The sequence below is a fragment of the Sturnus vulgaris genome, chromosome 6 (genome assembly GCF_052056855.1).
Source record: "Sturnus vulgaris isolate bStuVul1 chromosome 6, bStuVul1.hap1, whole genome shotgun sequence".
NCBI lineage: Eukaryota > Metazoa > Chordata > Aves > Passeriformes > Sturnidae > Sturnus > Sturnus vulgaris.
This window is the reverse complement of record NC_142248.1, coordinates 944,727-964,599: the sequence shown is the minus strand read 5'-3', so window position 1 is coordinate 964,599 and position 19,873 is coordinate 944,727. Positions and strand designations below refer to the sequence as shown.

General features: G+C 38.8%; 1 protein-coding gene across 4 annotated transcripts in view; it reads left to right on the top strand.

Annotated features, from left to right (window-relative positions):
• The window catches only part of KCNQ1 (potassium voltage-gated channel subfamily Q member 1), a 332,124-nt gene that overhangs the window by 219,009 nt on the left and 93,242 nt on the right, over window positions 1-19,873 (top strand). For all 4 annotated transcript variants that reach the window (XM_088166667.1, XM_014887301.2, XM_088166668.1 and 1 more), the window contains 4 exons: window positions 2,846-2,921; window positions 9,506-9,600; window positions 10,270-10,316; window positions 11,131-11,192. In XM_088166667.1, coding sequence (XP_088022793.1) covers window positions 2,846-2,921; window positions 9,506-9,600; window positions 10,270-10,316; window positions 11,131-11,192 — 280 coding nt within the window. The remainder of the gene's footprint in view (window positions 1-2,845; window positions 2,922-9,505; window positions 9,601-10,269; window positions 10,317-11,130; window positions 11,193-19,873) is intronic.

The window sequence follows — 19,873 nt, the reverse complement described above, 5'->3', positions numbered from 1 at the left end:
CCCTGTTGCTGATGCACTTATCCAAGAATCTTTCCCCCAAAGTCAGGAAAAAGTAAACATGTGAAAATGAGGGATTGCAATTGCAGGAGAGCTTAGCTCACACAGCCACACTGCAGCAGAAAGGCTCTCTGGAGTTCCCCAGCAGTCCCTGAAACTCACTGTGCACAGCAGTGCCTCTCCAAAGAGTGTCTCCCACTGGCTGTGGGGATGGACACACCAGGAAGGTGAGGTGCTGTGCTCTGGCAGCACACTCAGGTGAGGTCATGTCCAGCCACACTCCTAAAAAAAAATAAAGTATTCACAGCAGTGAGGGCGGTAATGCACTGAGTACCTCTCTGACATCTCAGCGTGCTCCATGTGCCCAGAGGCTGCAGACAGCCCCTCTGTAACCAAAATTCAGAGATGTCACAAGTGGCTGAACAAACAAATATCACCAGTTAATGGTTAAGCTCTCAATTTACTAAAGCATTTGTTACCAGTTTGCCAAAGAGATCAAACAACCGTGAATCATAACCTTGGCTACTAATTAAATCCTTTATTCCCTTCTCTCATCGCAGAAGCATTTAATCTTGGGGAATCAGGACAGCCCGTTGTGCAGAATTACATTTTACAGCATAAGCAGAAACAAGCTTACTGTAAGGCTTCCTACTGGAGCTGGAAATGGGAAGGATTAAAACGAGAATATTAACTTTCCCTCCTGGCATGGTAGTTCATGTTAGCACTGAAAAATGATTGATGGTGAATAGCTGCATTGGAAAATCATTTTGGTCGTGTAGCTTTGTTATTTCACTGAATGGCAAATATCATTTTTATTATCTGCCTGCCTTGCTTATAGATGGGACTTGTCCTCTAGATAGAGAATGAGGGATTTGGTGTTCTCTACTGGTGACTGGCTGTCCCAAAGAAAAATGTTTTACTCGGAAATAATGGACTGTGAAGAACACCCCAGAGGAAATGAGGCATAAACCAAAACACTACAAGCAGTTTTATGGCAATTCAGATATATTTCTATTTGTCAAAAGATGTTGTTGTGTGCTTTTATGTATAGGATGTATAGCTGCATGATATCATACCTTTGATATTTACTAGAAAATTAAACAGTGTTTACCTTTTTGACTCCCATCTCTGTGAAGCAGAACTTAAAAGCCCAAACACTGTATTTCCTTTGGGTTTGGGGGAAGTCATCCAAGTCCTTAGCAGCAGAATGATGCAGCACAGGCTCACAGAGCAGGGGTCCCCTGAACTGGCATTGGGCTGACTCTGTCCACTGGGCACTGATCCAAACGCTCAGCCACTGCAGCCAGGAGCAGCAAATTTCCATTTTTGTAACTCGAACCATGATGTTGCAGTCAGATCCGTGGGAGCAGGGGCCTGGAGACAGTGTCTCTAAGCCACCTCAGGAAGGTGTTAAGTGGGAAAAAGCTTCCTATGCAGATCCAGCTGCAGGTTTGGTGCATAATTATTGAGGTACAGATGATTTATATAAATACACCTAGGGGTAGCCATCTGTAGACCTGTGGTGAAAAGCTGTATGTTACTAGCTTGAAAAGCAATGCATTTTATGCTGTTTCTGGAGAAAGTAATCCTTTCTGTGATTGCTAAATGTGAACAATTTCTACAACAGGAAGAACTCACCTGAGAGGCAATAGCTAGAAGTAGGAAAGGATGGCCTTTTTTTGGTTCTGCTTTTGGCTTTGGAAAATGCTGTTTTGCTACTAAAAAGTGTGAGTTTTCAAAAGGGGAGCACCCCAGCTACACCTCTCCAGAGGATAGACATCCACCATTTGCACATGCAGAACTTTTATTTGCTGGGGGAGATCTATCCTGAGGAAACACCTGAATACTCACTAAAATTCCAGGTTATATTTAGCTGAAGAGACTTGGGTGATACCATGCCGCAACAATGGATCCAAACTTGCACAAACTTTTATAGAACTTAAGTATAACTTTTCCATCCCTTAGTGAGTATGAATGCTGTCATGTGCATCTTGGCAAGAGTAATAGAGTAATAGAATGAGCAATCTGAATAATATTTTAATGTTAAGAAGGAAAATGCATCATTTTTGCAAGCTTTGAAAAATTTGAAATAACTGTTGGTTTTAAGGCACTGCTTGAAAAATAATGTCAGATTCTATGAAAATCTGTCATATAAAAGTACAGTTCTTATTCTGTTGTCAGATCGTATGCATATGCACAAAGAGGGGCATATATTTTTAAAGACCTGTCAGATTATTTTGTCATTGTATTAAGTTATGTTTCAGTTTGGGGATAAATATGTATGTAGATGTTACATCCAGCAACCACAAGATTATTTGGATTGTTTAGCAGTCAACAAATCAAAAATCTTTCAAGTATTTTTTATTCAAATAATTCTTTGGGGGGAAAAAATCATGTAAGTCAAGAAACGTTTTGTACAGAAATTGTGAGGCGAACACTTCAAAAAACCCAAACAAACAAAAAAAAAAATCCTAAAAACTGGAGTGACTGTATAAAAGCTGTTCATGGCTGGATATGCAGGAACTTGAGAGTTTGGGAGGTTTTTTTGTGGGGATGAAACTGGGAGAGATGCATGGAAGTTTGCTTAGGCGTAGAAGGAGGTTATGTAGAAAGCTTTTAGCTGTGAAATCAGTGCAAAACTAGGGTGGCTCAGATAAAACCCTGGGTTTTCAGAACCTTTTTGAAAAGTGGGGAAGGTCAGCCCGATGGTGTGTCGTGCTGCCAGGCTGGATCACACCTACTCGCACTGCACATTGACGTGTTGCTGAAGGATTTTCTGCAGCCTGCTGCATTCAGTGTGTGGATGGAGATGCTCTTCCCTCCCTCACCCTCCCGGTTTTTCCCACAGGCTGCGGGAACACCACCGTGCTGCCATCAAGGTGATTCGGAGGATGCAGTATTTTGTGGCAAAAAAAAAGTTCCAGGTGAGTTGTGAATAAAAAGCTCCTTTTCTAAATAAACCCTTTTATTCTCCTGATTCATTGTTTCTTTTAGAAACTTAAGAGAGACTAACACAATTCATTTCAGTAATGGTGATCTACACCCACTATTCTCTCCCTCCTTCAATAGGGTGGTTGTTTCGCAGCAGGTTAGTCAACTATGGATGCACTGGAAACAGACTAAACTCCTGAAATGCAGTCTGAATTAAAATGTTATTTTCTGCTAATGGACTTGACCCTTAGCCCTCTGTTATCGCTGTCTCTTTCTGGCAGTGCAAACATTCTCGTATGTCTCCATTAATTCTGAGCTGTGTACTGCTTTCCTGCCGAGTCAGTAGGATTAGAGATTAAAATACTACCTCAGCCTTGTTTCTGTCCCTTACTCAATGATAATGAAGTCCTGATAAGAAACCAACGTGGAAATTTGTCAGTGTATTGGAAGGTTTCTCATTTCTTCTCCTTTCTCCCTTCTGCATACTAGGAGACCTTCCCAGTTAGTGAGATATTGGTTCTCTTTCCTCCTCTGGCCCTCACTGATACATTTCCCGTGTGCCACTTCATTTGCTGTGGCCTTGTGATGCCATATGCATTTAACAGTAGCTAATTAACCTTGTTTCCTGGTCTGAATAAAAAATTCTGACTGCAAACTTCCTAAAAATCAATTTCATTAATCCAGTAAAAACACGTCAACAGCCTTCAGCTTGATTTAAACCAGATGAATATATATATAGGTAATAAACATATTACCTTACTAAAAATTAATAAATAAGGGATAATCTCCAGAGAACAGGCTTCACAACTGAAAATGCAAAGGATGAGAGGGGCTTAACTGCCTACATCCATTTTCATGCATGACCTAGCTATTACTGCTTCCAGTAAACCAGAAAGATATCCCACCTTTAATCTAGACCCTCCAAAAAGGGCGAGTGTCTTTCTTCTTCAAATTTGAAGTCTACAAAATTTAAGATCAAAAAGATGATGATGATGATGATGATGATGATGATGATGATGATGATGACGACGATGACTAACAGTCCGGTATATCTGTAAGGCAAAGTTTGCTGCTGCTACAATTCCACAGTTCTGATTTCCTTGTAAAATTCAGAAGCACTGCCTGAATTCTCCAGCAAATTCCTACTTTGACTGTTTCCTAAATTTCTACTAAAATTCTTGAGCTAATTTATGGCTAAGATTGCCTGAGCTTGTCAGAAAATTGCTTTAGTTGTATATAATGTATTCAGGCTGTCACCATTTAGGCTGAAATGTCCCATGTCCAGACTTTTCTTGAAGAGAGTGCTTTCAAAAAATTTCTGCTAGCACATTTCACCTTTTATTATCATTATTAGACTAAAATTAGGAAAGGCACAATGTCTCAACTACTTGAAGATAATATTTATAGTCATTTTGTTGAGAAGTTTCTTAGCACTTGCTGGTCAGCGCTTGAAACTTGGCAAGGGATATGGCCCAATCCAGTGATGTGTCTGCTGCTGTTGTGTGAATAATTGCCTAAATGTGGCCAGTTCCATTAAAGTCTAATTTATTTTCATTCTAAAACTTGATTGTGATCCTTTGCTCTGTGGTAATTACTGAATCATTGCTCTCATAAATTTAGATCATAAAATATTTGCCATGGTATTAACTAAGCTGCTTAGTAACAAGAAATCCACACGTTGTAGATCTACCTCCCAAGTGGTATTTGTCAGAAACAGATTTTGAAAATGCCTGAACACTGTGTGCAACATTATCCACCTGGCAAATAAACGAAACTCCCCTGCGGCAGATGATTTGATAGAAGCTGGAAAAGCATTTGACTGAATAGAATGAGGCTATTCAGGTCCTGCTTAAAACTTGTTTGTGCTCAGTATCTCGGTTGCTAATCTGGCTTCTCAGTTGTACTCTCACTTTTGCATCTGCAAAAGGCCCAGTCCTGGCCATCTACAGAATCCCTCAACAGGGTTGTCCCTCATCTCTGTTTTGCAGTCTGCCTTCTTCCTGAATCATCAATATTAGCAGCTGCTAAAGAACTAAAAATGTCGTTTGGCTGAAGCGGGGTGGATCTTAGGTCTCTACTCCTATGTACAAGTGTTCTGCTGCTGTTTCTTCAGAAGCAGGATCTCCAAGAGGAAAGTAGGGGAATATCTGATACTGAATATACTGAATATAAGGCTATGATCAAGCTTAAAAATTTGGAGACCACCAAAGGTACAGTTTTCCAAAGCACCCAAATAACTTAATGCACTAAGTCACCTTGAAATTCAAGCTGCAAGGTGCTTTTGAAAACCTCTCCTTTAATTAAGCGATAACCACTGTCATTATTCTTTCATCAAAAGTATGTTGTAAATCTGTTCTATGCACATAAAATAATCGTAAGAAATGAAATTGTTTTAATATGTGCCAAGTAATGAGTGTATTGTTCCTAATAAGCAGACTATGTAATGTCTGAAAATAAAGTAAAGCAGAAGATGCATTTTAAAAATGTATCTTTCAGCATTTAAGAGGTCTGTACAGCTGGTTTTCAGTAGGTGTTTTCTTTCTAAGCTTTACATTTATGTAAAATATATGTTCCAAAAAAAGACAATTCAGCTGTTTTCTTCTTGAAACTGTTGAAAAAATCCACAACGAACCCACAACCCAATTTCATCTGAAGTCCATTGGGCTATTCATGCTTTAAATTAGCTGGAACACTAAGGAAGGCCAGCACTTTAAACGAGTATATTTTTGAGATTCCTCTCAACCTTTTGAGTGGGGCAGCATAGGAAGAAGGAGAGGAAGAGGAAAATTTTGCAAAATAGGTCCCAGCATGAACCCAGCATGGTTCTTAAACTATACCAGCTGTTTGCAGGACACACCTGTAGGCCTAAATTTGACTAGATATATTTTCTAAAGGGTTCAGTTAATAACAGGGGGTGATGGCATCAGAAGGACAAAAGCCAGTTAGAAAGCAAAGCCTTCCTGTTTAAAATGAAGTAAATAAATAAATAAAACAAATAAAGAAAAGCTAAACAAGGATGCAAAGCTTTTCAAAGGACATGAAAAGCAAGTCTTTGTAAAGTATCATTTCCTCTTTAAAAAGGAGAGAAATTTAGGCTGTAGGTTAAAATCCAGGTTTAAATATAGTCCTTATGAGGATGCCCATGTATAACCCACGAACCCAGCATAATATTATAAAGAATTAATACCTTTTTTATGGATGTGTTTATGTTCTCGTAAAGTCTATAGGACTGTTTCAAATTCTATACAAGTGATCCCATTCTACACAAGGCCTGTGCATCAGTGAAGGTGAATGACTTATGGTTAAGGCAGGATTTTGTAGATTATAGGGAAAGCAGACATAGAAATGAATGCTTTTCTAGACTTTCACTCTACCTACCAAAAAATGAATTGTATGTATTAGTTGTAAAGCAGATGTTTTTGAAACAATCTAATATTACAACTGAATTTCAGGAAAAAAAATCACCGTACTAAGTTATCCCATTAGCTTGATTTATGTGTAAATAAGCAATTTTCCGACTTGTTTTTTCTTCTCCGATTATCAAGGTTTCTAGAAGTCTTAAAACTAGTGTACATGGATGCAGCTGTGGTATCCATCAAGGATACAGAGACTAGGAATTTGTTCTGATTTCCCATTTTCATTTTGAAAACTTTTAAAATTTTCTTTCCATGTAAATTCTTCCAATTGAGTACATTAATTTCCTTCTAAAATAGCTTTTTAACTTGTGGTATGATTTTTACCATGGCAAATATTCTATACATAGCATAAATTAAAAATACAGGTTGCAGTTCTACCAATGACGTAACTGTTGCCTGATTTGTTCCAATTTCCCTGGAAAATCTTACGTTTATAGTCTTGTAGTTCATCATATTATGTGGTTCATATGAATTGTGTGTGTAATCTTTTCTAATCTCCATACTGGGCTGTACTAAACCATGTATTTCCGTGTCCTGTGCTTCACAGGGTGTTTTGGCCATTTTATTTGATGTTACCTGGTTGTATTTCCCAGAAATTCCCCTTCCTTGGATTCCCCTTTTCCAGGTCTGCCTCCCTGCCCGTGCAGTTACTGGGAAACAACAACAGCCATAGCCAATAGTGCAGATTTAATACTTGGCATTGGGTTTTGTGCCTTTTAAAAACTTTCATTTAAGATAGGGGAAATTCTAACGTATTTAAGAAGAGTTTTCCCATGAGTTTTGTTTAATTAGCAGAGGACCAAAAGTAAGGAAGAGAAGCAGTTAAGGAAAGGTGTGGGACTGGCTTCTACTTTTGTCTATTCCATACTAGTTTGTTGCCTGGTTTTGCAGGTTTTTTATATGGTCAACATCAAGAGTATTTTCTCATAGGAGATCAGCTTCCAATATGAAGCAGTTACAGAAAAATCAGTACTGACTTAAATACCCAGATGTACTCAGAAGCTTAGCCTCATTCATAAAATATATTTACTCCAGGTTTTCAATTCTTGTTTCAAAGACAGAGAAACAGCCCTGTAAATGAAAAACAGGCAGGGAAGTAGCTACACTCTTGTCACACTGTGTCAGAGTATGAAGATGGCAGGATAAAGCTCTGCATCTTTATTCTTACTGAACACCTTTTCTGAACCTGCAGCTTCCAAACTTGCAGGTTTTTCTTTTGCTACTTTATAGTACAAAAATAATCCAAGAATTTTTTAACTTTTTTTTTTTTATATTTTCATGTTTATAGTACTAGTCGATGAAAAGATTTACAGGCTTGTGCCATGACAGACTCATATTTCTTTCTTGGAGGATGTTAGTTATGATTTATGTGTGTGTAAGCAGTTGGGATGCTTGGGAATTCTTCTGTACTCCTTGGTTAGATTGAAACCATTCCCAGTCCTCCTTAGCCTTCCACTAGAGAGTATCTCACATTCACCCAAGGCTTGCATTTGACTTGGGGAATCTGGGAGACTGAAATACAGTTTGTTTGATGATGTTATTAAAGGCATCATTCCTGAAATGTGGGAGCTACTTCCCAGGCAAGTGCAGGGGACTGCATGAAGGTGCCACAGCCTGTTTTTTGTGTGGTATCCCAGTTTCCTTTGGCTTAGAAAAAAACTGATATTTATGGCATGGAATTGAGGAAATCCTGAAGTTTGGGAAATAAGATAAAGCAGCTCAGGGACATCTGCTTTTGAAGTACAGGTGACAAAATACTTCTGAGACTTCAAAAGAGATCCAAATTCTGGTATCTTAGAAGCTACCACTGAAAATTCTTTTCCTTGTTCTCAAAAAATGCAAGAAAGGAGAAGTTGTACCTCAGTGTTACCAAGGTTTTAACAAAACCTTGGAAATTATCTATGGAGTTTCTATAAACAGGATAATGATTGAGTCAGAAATAGTTTGGGTTGGGAGGGACATTTAGAAGTCACCTAGTGCAAACCCCCAGCCATGAGCTAGGACATCTGCACTCAATCAGGTTGCTCAGGGCCCCTCCCAGCCTGATCTTGAATGCTTCCAGGGATGGGAACTGGCATCCACAGTTTCTCTGGGCAACCGACTTAAGTGTCTCATCACCCTCACACTGAAGAATTTCTTTGTAATATCTAATCTAAACCCGCCCTCTTTCAGCTTGAAGCCATTTCCCCCTTGTCCTATCACTACAGGCCCTTGTAAAAATCTGTCCCCATCTTTTTTAAAAGCCCCCTTCAAATACTGAAAGGCTCCAACGAGATGTCCCTGGAGCCTTCTCTTCTCCAGGTTGAACACAATTCTCTCACCCTGTCTACAGCAGAGGTGCTCCAGCCCTGTGATTATCTTTGTGACCTCCTTTGGACTTGTTCTAGCTGGTCCATGTCTTCCCTGTGCTGGGAATACCAGTTCTGGCACTGATTGGACTCTAGATTCTAGATGTAGGATTAAGATACCTTTAATTTGTTGCTACCCTTCAACATGTTCCTTCCCTTGCTTTCTGGTTGGTCTTGGTGTTTTATAGGTTGATACTATTGCTTCATCTTGATACTATTGCCTCTATACTACACAAAAGTTGTTTTATTAATAATAAATCAGATGAAGTCTTTCCCATATATGAGATGCAAATTACAGACACGGGGCATTTCTTGCACCAGTGTTTCCCAGCAGTTTTGAAAGCTCAGCCAGTCTTTCTGGAAATCACTCATGCACCTTCCTCTAGCACTGTGTTTAACTTTCCAAAGCAAGACCTGAACTCTGAGCCCCAGCTGCTGACTGAGGTTTGTGCATGTGCAAGACCTCTTTATTTTTCAGTGGCCAAGGAATATGAACCTTCTTTCCAGAAGGAACTAGAGTATGCACAGACTTCTGAATAAAGTGCCAGATGAACTCTTTTTGGCTCCAAGTTCTTTTGAGCTCAGTTTGGTGGATTATCTCTTGAAAGGCATACAGACCTGCAGCAACAGAAAATTGGATGAAATGAGAAGTGTCAGAATTATTCCACCAACAATGACCGACCATGGCAACAATCAAAAAAACTCATGTGTTTACACAGTGCTAAAAGAACTTACTGTTCACTCTTCAAAACCATTCTGCATTGCCACAGACATTGTGACTTAAGGGCATGTTTTTTGTCTCTTATTTTACAGCAAGCCAGAAAGCCCTATGATGTCCGAGATGTTATTGAGCAGTATTCTCAGGGCCACCTCAACCTGATGGTGCGAATCAAGGAGCTGCAGAGGAGGTATGGCAGTGGAACCAGGCTTGGTACCCATAAACAGCAGCAGAAGGATGTTTGTAAATTAGGCATTGATCAGGACCCATGGGTAAAAAACTGCCTGGGTTAAAGGTGCCGTATTGGCAGGTCTGTGCAAAGTTAGGGAATAGAAAATGGAATTTTAGTTAAGTTTTCTTTGCACACAGGGAGGAAAAAGGCAAAAAGCTTAAAAATCTGATGGTTGGGACTTATATGTATTACCTCAGTCCCTGCTAGCTGTGACTATAGACTGCAAACCCTACATGGCAGGGGCTGTTCTACACCTGGAGAGTGCAATACTGTCACCTACTCTAGAATTGCACAAAAGAGCCAACTAAGAGATGAGAGATGCAACAAGAAAACTCCAGAAGAACAAGGAAAAGACAAATCAATGCTGAGCACAGGCAAAAGTAATGAGCATGGTAAAACTTCACAGTGCTTAAAGAAGCTGTGGAGCAATCTAAGTCAAATACCATTTTGCTACTGTATTTTCATCTCAAGCTACTCTTAGCATAAAGCAGCTGCTCCACTCATGGGACAAACCAGAATTATTTGAACTTTGCTTGTTTGTGAAGAGGCCTTCCTACTCCAGCTAGAGAGAGTGAAGATGCTGGTTCAGACTGATAAAAAACAAAAAGATTTCCTTTTGTTTTATAGGTTGGACCAGTCCATAGGAAAACCATCTCTTTTTATCTCTGTCTCAGGTAAGTCAATACAAAGGATGTGTCAAAAATTAATCTGATGAACATATAATTAATGGAAAATACTTGCTAAGATACTTTTCATTTTATTGCCAAATTTTTAAACGATGCCAACTGGTTGTGCTCTGAAGATTAAGCATTGGCAATGATATTTAGTCATCAACACTTGTAAATTAGACTTGTTCTTATTTACATTCTTAAAGTACCTACTTTCACTGAAGTCTTCAAAATGTTGGCTCTAGTCTTTCTGAGAGTCACCATACATTTAATAAATTAGTGTGCTAAGATTACAGAGTACCTGTGAAATCTGTAATATTCACATAGATCTTTATTAGCTTTGAAAAGACACTGGAAAAGGAGCACAAGGACTATGGTTTTTTGTGACAAGTCTGGCTAAGAAAACTCTCTGTTTATGTCATTTTAAAACTCATCTTTCTAGATGGTTTATAGTAGGGGGAAAAAGATAAAATGTTACCAAATGTTAGTCAGGTTGGCTGTACAGTCCTTTGCATAGTGGCAGATTGTTTTTACGTGGCAATTAAAACATTAACTAAATTGGGAACATTTTTTTGCTCTCCGTGGTTAAAGCATAAAACTAAGATTAAAAATGCCTTAAACTCAGGGCTATTAAAAGCCCTGGTGTGGGCCAATGCTATAAAAAGAAACAGAAAACTACTTTTAAGGAATGGATCTATCAGCCTGGTAAGGGTGTTCAGTTACACGGTGTTGGTGGGCTAGTTAAACACACCCTGTTGTGGTTTGCTGCTATTTTGTTATACCACCATATATTAATTTGAAAATGTTTCTTGTTCCACAGAGAAAAGCAAAGATCGAGGAAATAACACGATTGGTGCCAGGCTGAACAGAGTGGAGGACAAGGTAAGCCTCAGTTGAACTGGCAGTGAATGAGGACATGGTTTGTGATTGAACAGTGCTTGTTTCATAGGATGTGAAGGAAAATTCGACTTAAAATAGAGTTGAATGCCTGGCTTTTCCAGGAGATGGAGTCTAATTTTTGTCACAGATTGCATTTTTGTTTCTCACTCTTTTAAAAGAATAAGAAGAAAGCCAGAATTTAATTGATTTCAGTCCCTTTTGGGAGTTGCTTGGATTTTTTTATATTTAATTGCATATATTACATATGTCTCAATGCTTTACTTCCTTCCTCCACAGCAGATAAAAGGCTCTGTTCCTTTAATAACTCAGTATATTATGATCTCTAAGATTTGCCTTTGATCTTAGCTCTGTTGTTTACATAAGTCCACCTACAATTCCTTAGAGAGGGAAATAGCAAACCTTGTTCCGTCCTGGTTTTCATTCCTTATGATAAGTGGAGTTTCTCCTTCCATGTGACAGGAATCCAAAAAAATCAGACTTGTTCTATAATCACAAATTAACAGTTAAGTGCTTTGTAAGCTTTAATTTCAATGCTGGCTGTGCTTGAGAAAATGGATGATAGGTAGAGGTTGTGTCATTGTTAAAAAAAACAGGTCTGCCTAAGCTGGTATTTAGGAAAGAAAGGAAGAGTTAAGAAGAATACTTTGAATCTTTTACTGATCTCATAGAGTGATTTGGTGAGGGAGTGAAAGCATTTCTTTAATTCAGAGTTATTTCACCCATGTATCTGACCTGTTCATTAGTTATTAAGACTGAAACTTTTTCCTGAGGAGAAGAATTTTCAGAGAGTTTCTTCCACTAGTTGAAATATGTGGTAACCTCATGAAGGTTTTGTTCTAAAGAAATATCGAGGAAATATTCTGCAAATTAAAAGAAGTGTGAGCAATACATCCCAAGGACAAACCAGCACCCCGATCTTCATTGATTCACTTGTGACATGCCCATTCCTTAACACATTTCTCCTGAATTACTTTAATAAACTTGAATGATAGTACTCAGGACTGCACTTCACTCTCCTGGAAATAATGGTGTTTTAAAGGAAACAGGTTTCTCTTGGTGTATGGGGGACACACAGGAAGAGTGAAGTAGAAGAGAGGACGGTAGAGTGCATTTAGCACAAAAAAGAATCACTGCGCAGTGCTCCCTCACATCTGTGGCTAATATGTGCTCTTACACATGGAAGCCCTTTCCAGAAAGTTTGGATTACATTTATTTATTTTCTCTCCATAATGTCAACTAAAAGTGTGGAGCACTAAGAAATGTCTTGTGACTTGTGACAAAGAGCAATGACTTTTCAGTGTGGACAAATAATTCTCAAATGTCAGTTTAAGCAGCTTCTCAGTACTATTTGTAAAATCTCCAGTGAGCCTGAGAAAGGCTTGGTGTTGTACTGGCTCAAAGATAAGTTGTTTGGGGGTTATTAATTACTCTTTTTTACATCCTTACAAATAAGTACACCGTGAATTTATAGTGACTGGGTTTTTATGTCTTGTAATGGGACTGTAAAACACTCCCTGTATAATTTTAGTAGAGCTGGGTTAAATTTTAGCCTTGCTTTAAGTAACAGACCCTTCTTTCTTTGCAGTTGCATGAGGTCATCTGTGGTTTCAGAGTTGTTTGTTATCTGCCCTATACAGCTAGTCCTATCTGTAGGAATTTTATCTGAAAGTAGCTGAAAGGCTAAAAATAGAGATTTTCAGTTGGACTCAGCAAACAGTGGTTAACATAAAAACACACTGGCAATGCTAGAATCACATTTTTGCTGCAGCTGTAGATGGTGGCCAAAGCTAATTTTTTTGGTGTTTTTGCTCTCAAAAACTGGCCCTCTCTTTCCCATAAAGTACATGGTGCTTGGTATGCTTTCAACATACAGTTAAATCCTTCCTCAACTGTACACTCTATTAAGGATATCAGGTGTTTTTTAAGGTGACAAAATATTTTAAACAGTTTCATGTCATTTGGTTTGTGAATTAGTTTTCAGTCTTGGACTTCAAGAGGAGATGTTTTCAGTGCTGCAGGCTAGTGTCAGCGTCTAAATACCTCTTGTGCATTTGAAAAATCTCCTGTAAGTCAGAGGAGGGCTGTGTACAGCTTAGCAGTACAGCGGGGATGGCACCTAAAAAGGACATTTTAAAATAAAAAGCTTAAACAGCAGTGTATTGACAGGAATTATGATCCTTTATGGCAAACCATGAATTTTCAAGTATTGACATCAGCAAAATGTTGTGTTTTCTTCTGTAAATTTAAGAGTGTGCTCATTTAAGGGAGAGGGAGTCCTGTAGTATATTCATCTTGTGCACCGAGAGAAACTTTGACCTTGTGATATATGCAGTTTATGATCCTGAACCTGAGGATTGTTTCCTAACGTACAAAAGCCAAAGCGATGAATCACACTTGCAAGAAGCTTCCTGCAGATTCCTTCCTGCTGAATGCTGTAATTTTGGCAAGACACTGAAAAGGTGGTTTTGGGGATGTGACTAGAGACTGATAGGCCTTCGTGAAAAGAAGTCCAGCACGTACTCACGGCATATTTTGACTTTGCCATTGTTCTCCGTTGCTTACAAAGCTGAGGATGGCAAATGCTGTGCTCTCCTAAAGGTGTTTTGCTGTGCTGGGTGCAGGGGGCTGCCCACAGCCTGATCAGCTGTGGTGCGGTGGGAATGTAAGAGCAGGAGTGCAGCACTCAGGTGGGGCTCACACACCCTGCCAAGTGCCAATGGTCCAAGAGCGCTGGTGTGGATACCTCAGGGAATGTTGTTGAGCAGGATTACAGCAGCAAATCAATTTATTTGCGGTGGCCAGCCTTCTCTTTTCATCCTTGAAACATCTGTGAGTGACTATTCAGCCTACCCTCAAGGAACCTGGCCACAGCTGGCTTGCTACCAAGCTCAAAATCAAAAGCAGTTTTTCCAGATGGGCCCAGCTGTGTGTGCACAGTGCCCTTCCTCCTCACACAAGCACTCTTCATCCTCACGCCGCAAGCGCTGCCTGCCAGGGGCTTAATGCTGGGTGTGCCCAGCAGCTCCAGCCAGGAGCAAGCCCGCAGCACACTTGGGGAATTCTGTGTCCTGCAGCTCCTATTTTCCTTTCACTGCACTAATTTTAGCTTGACTATAAATGACTGCAGTGCTAGCTTTTTAATTTTCACATTAATCTGTTCTTTTTCAGCCTTTTGCCAGCCATTAATTTCGCTGTAACAGGCGCAGTTTGCACTTCTCAGGTAATCAGCCAGGCTTGCTGCTTTGGCCGCCCTAAGGAAGTTCAGTCTTAAACATGAGCACTGCACAAAATCATCTAGAATATGCAGTGAAGGCTAAAAGTGGCCAATCTCTGGACTCTCCCTGTTGTCCCTACAAACCAGACTGCCCCAGATGTCTGCAGGTCCTGCCTGTGGACCTCCCAGACTAGAATAACACAACCCAGATTTACAAAAAGAAGTTTAAAACCATTCTGAGCAGTAGGCATTATGCTCTCTTTCTGTTAAGTTGTTCTAAAAATAGAACTTAATCTTCTGCAATGATTTGAGCACTTTAAAGTTTGCCTTTCAAGAATGTTTTTAGCACACCAAAGCATTTTTCTGGGCATCCCTTCTTATATACTCAGATTTGTTCCTGTATCTGACAGTAAGTAAAATATTAATATCAGCATTGCCAAGGTCATAATTAAAATCTAGAATAGTCTTTTTCAGTTACATTAAACAAACATTAGGAGTTATCTGTTGCAAAAATTTGAATTGTAGAGATTTAATTGGAGATTTCTATTTGTACAGCAGATGTGTGGTAGTGAGACATGTGACACCTTTTAATGTGAATCAAAAAGTTCTGCAAGTCAATATTAATTCCAAGCTTATACACATTTTTCATGCTTCTAGCTGAGAAGATGACCCCTTACATTCTAACCAGTACTAACCCAAAGAGCAACACAGACATCATTGCATTTTTTCAGATTTACTTGGAAAGCAGATAGCACCACTTTTAAAATCAGTTAAAACCCGGTCTATCACATGAAAGCATCTACCCTAAAATAGGTGCTACTGTGCTTGTTGAGTTGACTAGCAGAAATCTGAACTGATCTTGGAAACCAAAGCTGGAAGGCAGTGTACTTCTCACAGGCCTGTTAAGTTCCAGTTATGCTGATTTGCTTTCCTGTCTTCTATCTACCATGTCTGTGATTGCTGAACATATAGAGGTCAGTAAAATTGTAAGGATATGATAAATATTTGATACATTTTTTTCAGTAAGTGCTATGTAACTTTTAAAGAGAAATAAGTTCAAAGGCTTGTTTGAGGTGGCTTTCCAAAAGTGATGAAAACTGTATCTTGCAACACTTATGTACATGGTATGACGTTTTCTTCTAGCTAAATAATTTTCTGTAATTGTTTCACTCGAGTGTTGATTTTATCCCTACATGTGTTAGAAACCAGCTTGACTGGGACTATATTTAAGACAGCTCCAAGGAAGAGAATGACCATTGACAAGTCTAGGTCCAGTTTCTGACTTGATTCTTGCTCTTTTCCACTCTTGCTTTCCAGTCAGGTAACAGTTCCCCATTGCAAAAGGTTTCATATCCGATTCATTTATCTTGTTGGTTTGCTTAAAAATGTGTGAACTTGAGTTATACACTGCAGAGGAATCTTAGTGCAATGTGAATAAATCTGCTATTTTAGTGTAAAATAGCAAATTTTAGTTAAATCTGCCATTTTGTCGTAAGGCAAATTGTAATAATGCCATTTCTAATAATGAACTCTCCATCCATTCAATGCAGAAAAGTTTAGGACATGTCACAGAGACCATCAAAGGTCTTTTATTTGACCTGGGGAACCAACATTGTAGTTTTCCCTCATCACAGTAGGCAGCAGCATTAAGCTTTATTAAAGCTGTATGCCTTTGAGAGGACTTCTTTTGGTTATTGTGACATTGTTTTGCTCAGCACCATGGATATCTTACTTTTATGACAGCATTTCTGTCATAAATGAAAATGTAGATCTCTACTTATGTCTCATTATTTGATGATCCATGTTTACAATCCAACGAGTGCACATTAGATAGTTTAACTTTTTACTTAGAAAAGTGTCATCTTCATTTTCCTGAGTTCAAAAATACCAAGTTTCATGTTGACAGCTTATTCACCTAAAAGAATTCTTCATGTGTGGCCAGTTTTTCAATTTCATGTGAAACTGCAGCATTATCTAACATTTTTTCCTCTATTTTTAAAGTCATTCTGTAGCCTGGGAACAGTGACCTAGGGTAGCAGAGCAATTAGTACAAGCTTCAAAAAAAGCCCTTGACTGATGTTGCCCTTGTTGTACATTTTGGATTTATTTTTAATTGGATAGAAATTGATTCATTGAATTTAACTGAATAGATATTGATGGTAAAAGTCTTGACAAACAACCCAACTTTCTGGCCAGTGCTGGAAAGAAAGGTTAAAACCATCACTTGGAGAGATGGCTTCAGAAAGTGTCTGGCACGAAAATATTCAGCACTTTGCAGGCTGAACACACACTAGGCATTTCAGGTGTTAAATACTGGCAGCTTCTGCTGTTGGTGTGTGAGGATTTGCCTTCCCAATACTGAGAAACGGAACTAAAAGCTGTGGGTTTGGCTGGAAATTTTAAAATATACGTGGAATCAATAAAAATCAGAACAAACACCACCAAGCAGTTACTCATCTTGTATGTAGTTCATGCAGTAATGCAGAAGTAATAACCTGGGGGATATGGAGGAATATTGAGGCATATGGAAGATTAAGTATCCCTATTAATTTAATCTTTAGTCTTTTTCCAGATGCTGAAGTACAAGCATACGGAAGCAATTTCCGTGCTGAACTTTGTGATGTAGGATGCCCATTTTCTATAAATTGGAGTACAACTAAGCACATCCTTCAACAGTCCGGGTCATTAGGCAGCCTTACAGTTTTAATAGCTTTTCTCTTACCAATCTGATAATATTTCAGTGGATAAGCAGTCAAAACTACAAATATCTGTGTCCAGTGCCCTATATTTCCCATCTTGCCAGTTACAGTAAAATAAAATTATCAGGCATACACAGTAAAAAATGAAAACAAAAAATAATTGCTTGTTGGATTCACTACTGCCAGAAGCTTCAGTAGCTAGAACAGAAACAAACTGAGACAGAGATTAGGCGAAGCCATGGAGAAAGACTCACATGAGGATTATTAAACAGGATGTCTGTATGTAAACTCCAGTTTAGCAAGTACTTTAAACAGTAGTCAGAGATGAGTTGGTAGTAAAAAAAAAAAAAAAAAAAAAAACGAAAACCATGACTTTATGCATATGTACTTTCTTATTCTTTATTTTTTCAAGACTGGGGCAGATAAATTTGAAATAAGAAATAAGGGCAGAGAAATTTGTTCAAGATACCCTTTTTATCTTAGGCTTTATACACAGCTGCTTACTGCTGGATTTGGTCACCCACACAGCCTCATGGAACATTGCTGTGCCGTGCCTTGGATCTGATCTGTTTACAAAGGCTGTGTCAGCAGCACTCTGTTCCTGTCTAGAGAACATCCATGGGAGGGTTGGCAGAGCCATACCTTGAAGACCCCAAGGTCTTTGGAGTGACCTTCACTTGCATCCGTTTGTTAGCACCTTTATCTCTTTGAAGATCATTAGAGCCTCTTGCTGCACAAATTAAAACCAGTCAATTGTTGCATAAATTTTGAAATGGTTTAATAAAAGCTATGTTAAACACTATCTATAACCTGTAGGAGAGTTTCTAGGTGTAGTAGATTAGATATAGTTACCTGGCCTGCAGAGCAGTGTTACAAGGACATGTGGTGTTTTGTGGTCTGTTTCTAAAGTGTCAGGTCTTGGATCAGAGTAAATGTGATTATTTAAATTTTTTAATTTTTATTTATAAAAATATATATATCTAGTATTGAGCATAAATAGCTGCAGGCAGTGAGAGTACTTGCACCTTATCAGTTATTTGGTGGAAATGAGAGTGTACACTTCTTCGACTCTGAAAAGTGAAGGTAAGTGATACAAAATATGATTTTTATTCTCAAGATGACTGGCTGAAGGTAGTTCAAGCTAACACACAGAGGCTAGGCTAATACTCAAAAGGAATGACTAATTAAGCCGTGGTGACTCATTTGCATGAGCTGTCTGTGATACTCCTCTACAGATTTTATGAAGAGTAAAAGGGCAAAAAAATACCCCTAAAGAGAGAATTCCTGTTTAGTGAGTTTTGATAGATTTTACTGCAAATTTCTAGTGCTTGTGGTTGCAGTTGGGAAGCATAATGCTGAGGACAGAGTGTAAACCTTTACAAATAGAAAGTGTTCCAGATATATATACATACTCATGAACATACTTATATCTATGATTCTTAACACTGGCAGTGGCTGTGTGCTTATGGTCCACACAGATGTCTGCTTGCTTATTAAGAGCAGAAATCCCAGAGGAATTTTAACTAACATGCAATATATCCTATAAAATCTAGGAATCTGGGAAGGGCGAGAAATTGGAAGAATTAAATAATGCCTTGCCAGTTAATAATCTTTTAAAAAATCTTCAGATTAGTTGCTGGTTTGGGAATCTGCTGATGGTGTTTATATTTGAATAGGTATGCAAGTGGATGTAAGGTCTGCAAATGGGGATGACTCAATCTTTTATCAAACCACATAAAGCCTGTTTTGTCTGGCATTCAAAGATAAACCCAAGCAAGATTTGAAACGTAGCCTCCATCGTTCTTGTGCAGAGAGTGTTTACATTTGATGTGGAATGGAAATGCATGGTGCATATGCCGAGAGAGGATGTGGAACAGTGGTATGGACTAAATACCCTGTAGAGCTGATCAGAGAAAAAGGATTTAAGTGAACAACACGTGTGCACAGCATGCTACACAGACAACTTTTATTTGTCTTTCTCTTAGGTTAAAGGAAAAGAAATGACCATAAGATCATCTCTGCTTTTTCTGGGGGGGGGTATGTGTGTTGCAGATGAGCAACCAAAAAGCAGTCCAACATAAATGGCAAATGTTGGGTTTGATACACTAGGATGAACCTTTGCTGAAGTTAGAAGCATCAAAGTTGAAACTGTTCCTTGTCCAAGAGCTGTTTTTAGAGTCGTCTTGCTGGGATTAAAATACTGTATTTTCATTTGCAGTTGAGTATCAGGGCGGGAAAGTGGATGGAGCTGAAAGGACTCTATTCAGGCTGCAGTATTTTCAGGGTTGGAATCTATTCAGCTCTTGGAAAAGATTCAGAGAAAAAGGGAGGTATGCTCCCTTTCTTACACAATGTCCATACCTTCTGACACCCTATCTGCTCCTACTCTTCCCCCCTACCCCTCTCCACACTCAGCTAAAAATTGCAAACCAAAACTGGTCCAGGAAGAGAAATAGCAGAAGAAACCTTTGCTGTCTGACTCCTTCTAAGGGCTAGAGGACTCAGAGGGGAGATAAGAAGAAAAATAGGCAGTCACTGAAAGTAGAATATGAACACGATTCCAAATATACCTACTACACCCAGAGCTCAGGCAATCAAGAGGGCAAATACAGTTTCCTCAAATCCATCTCTATTCTTGTGTCCTACCCACAGGGGTTGTCACAAAACTACAGTTCACCTTTCAACAAGAAAATTAAGATTTGCATGATTAAAAAAAAAATCTATTAAAATCTAGAGAAAATATGATTACA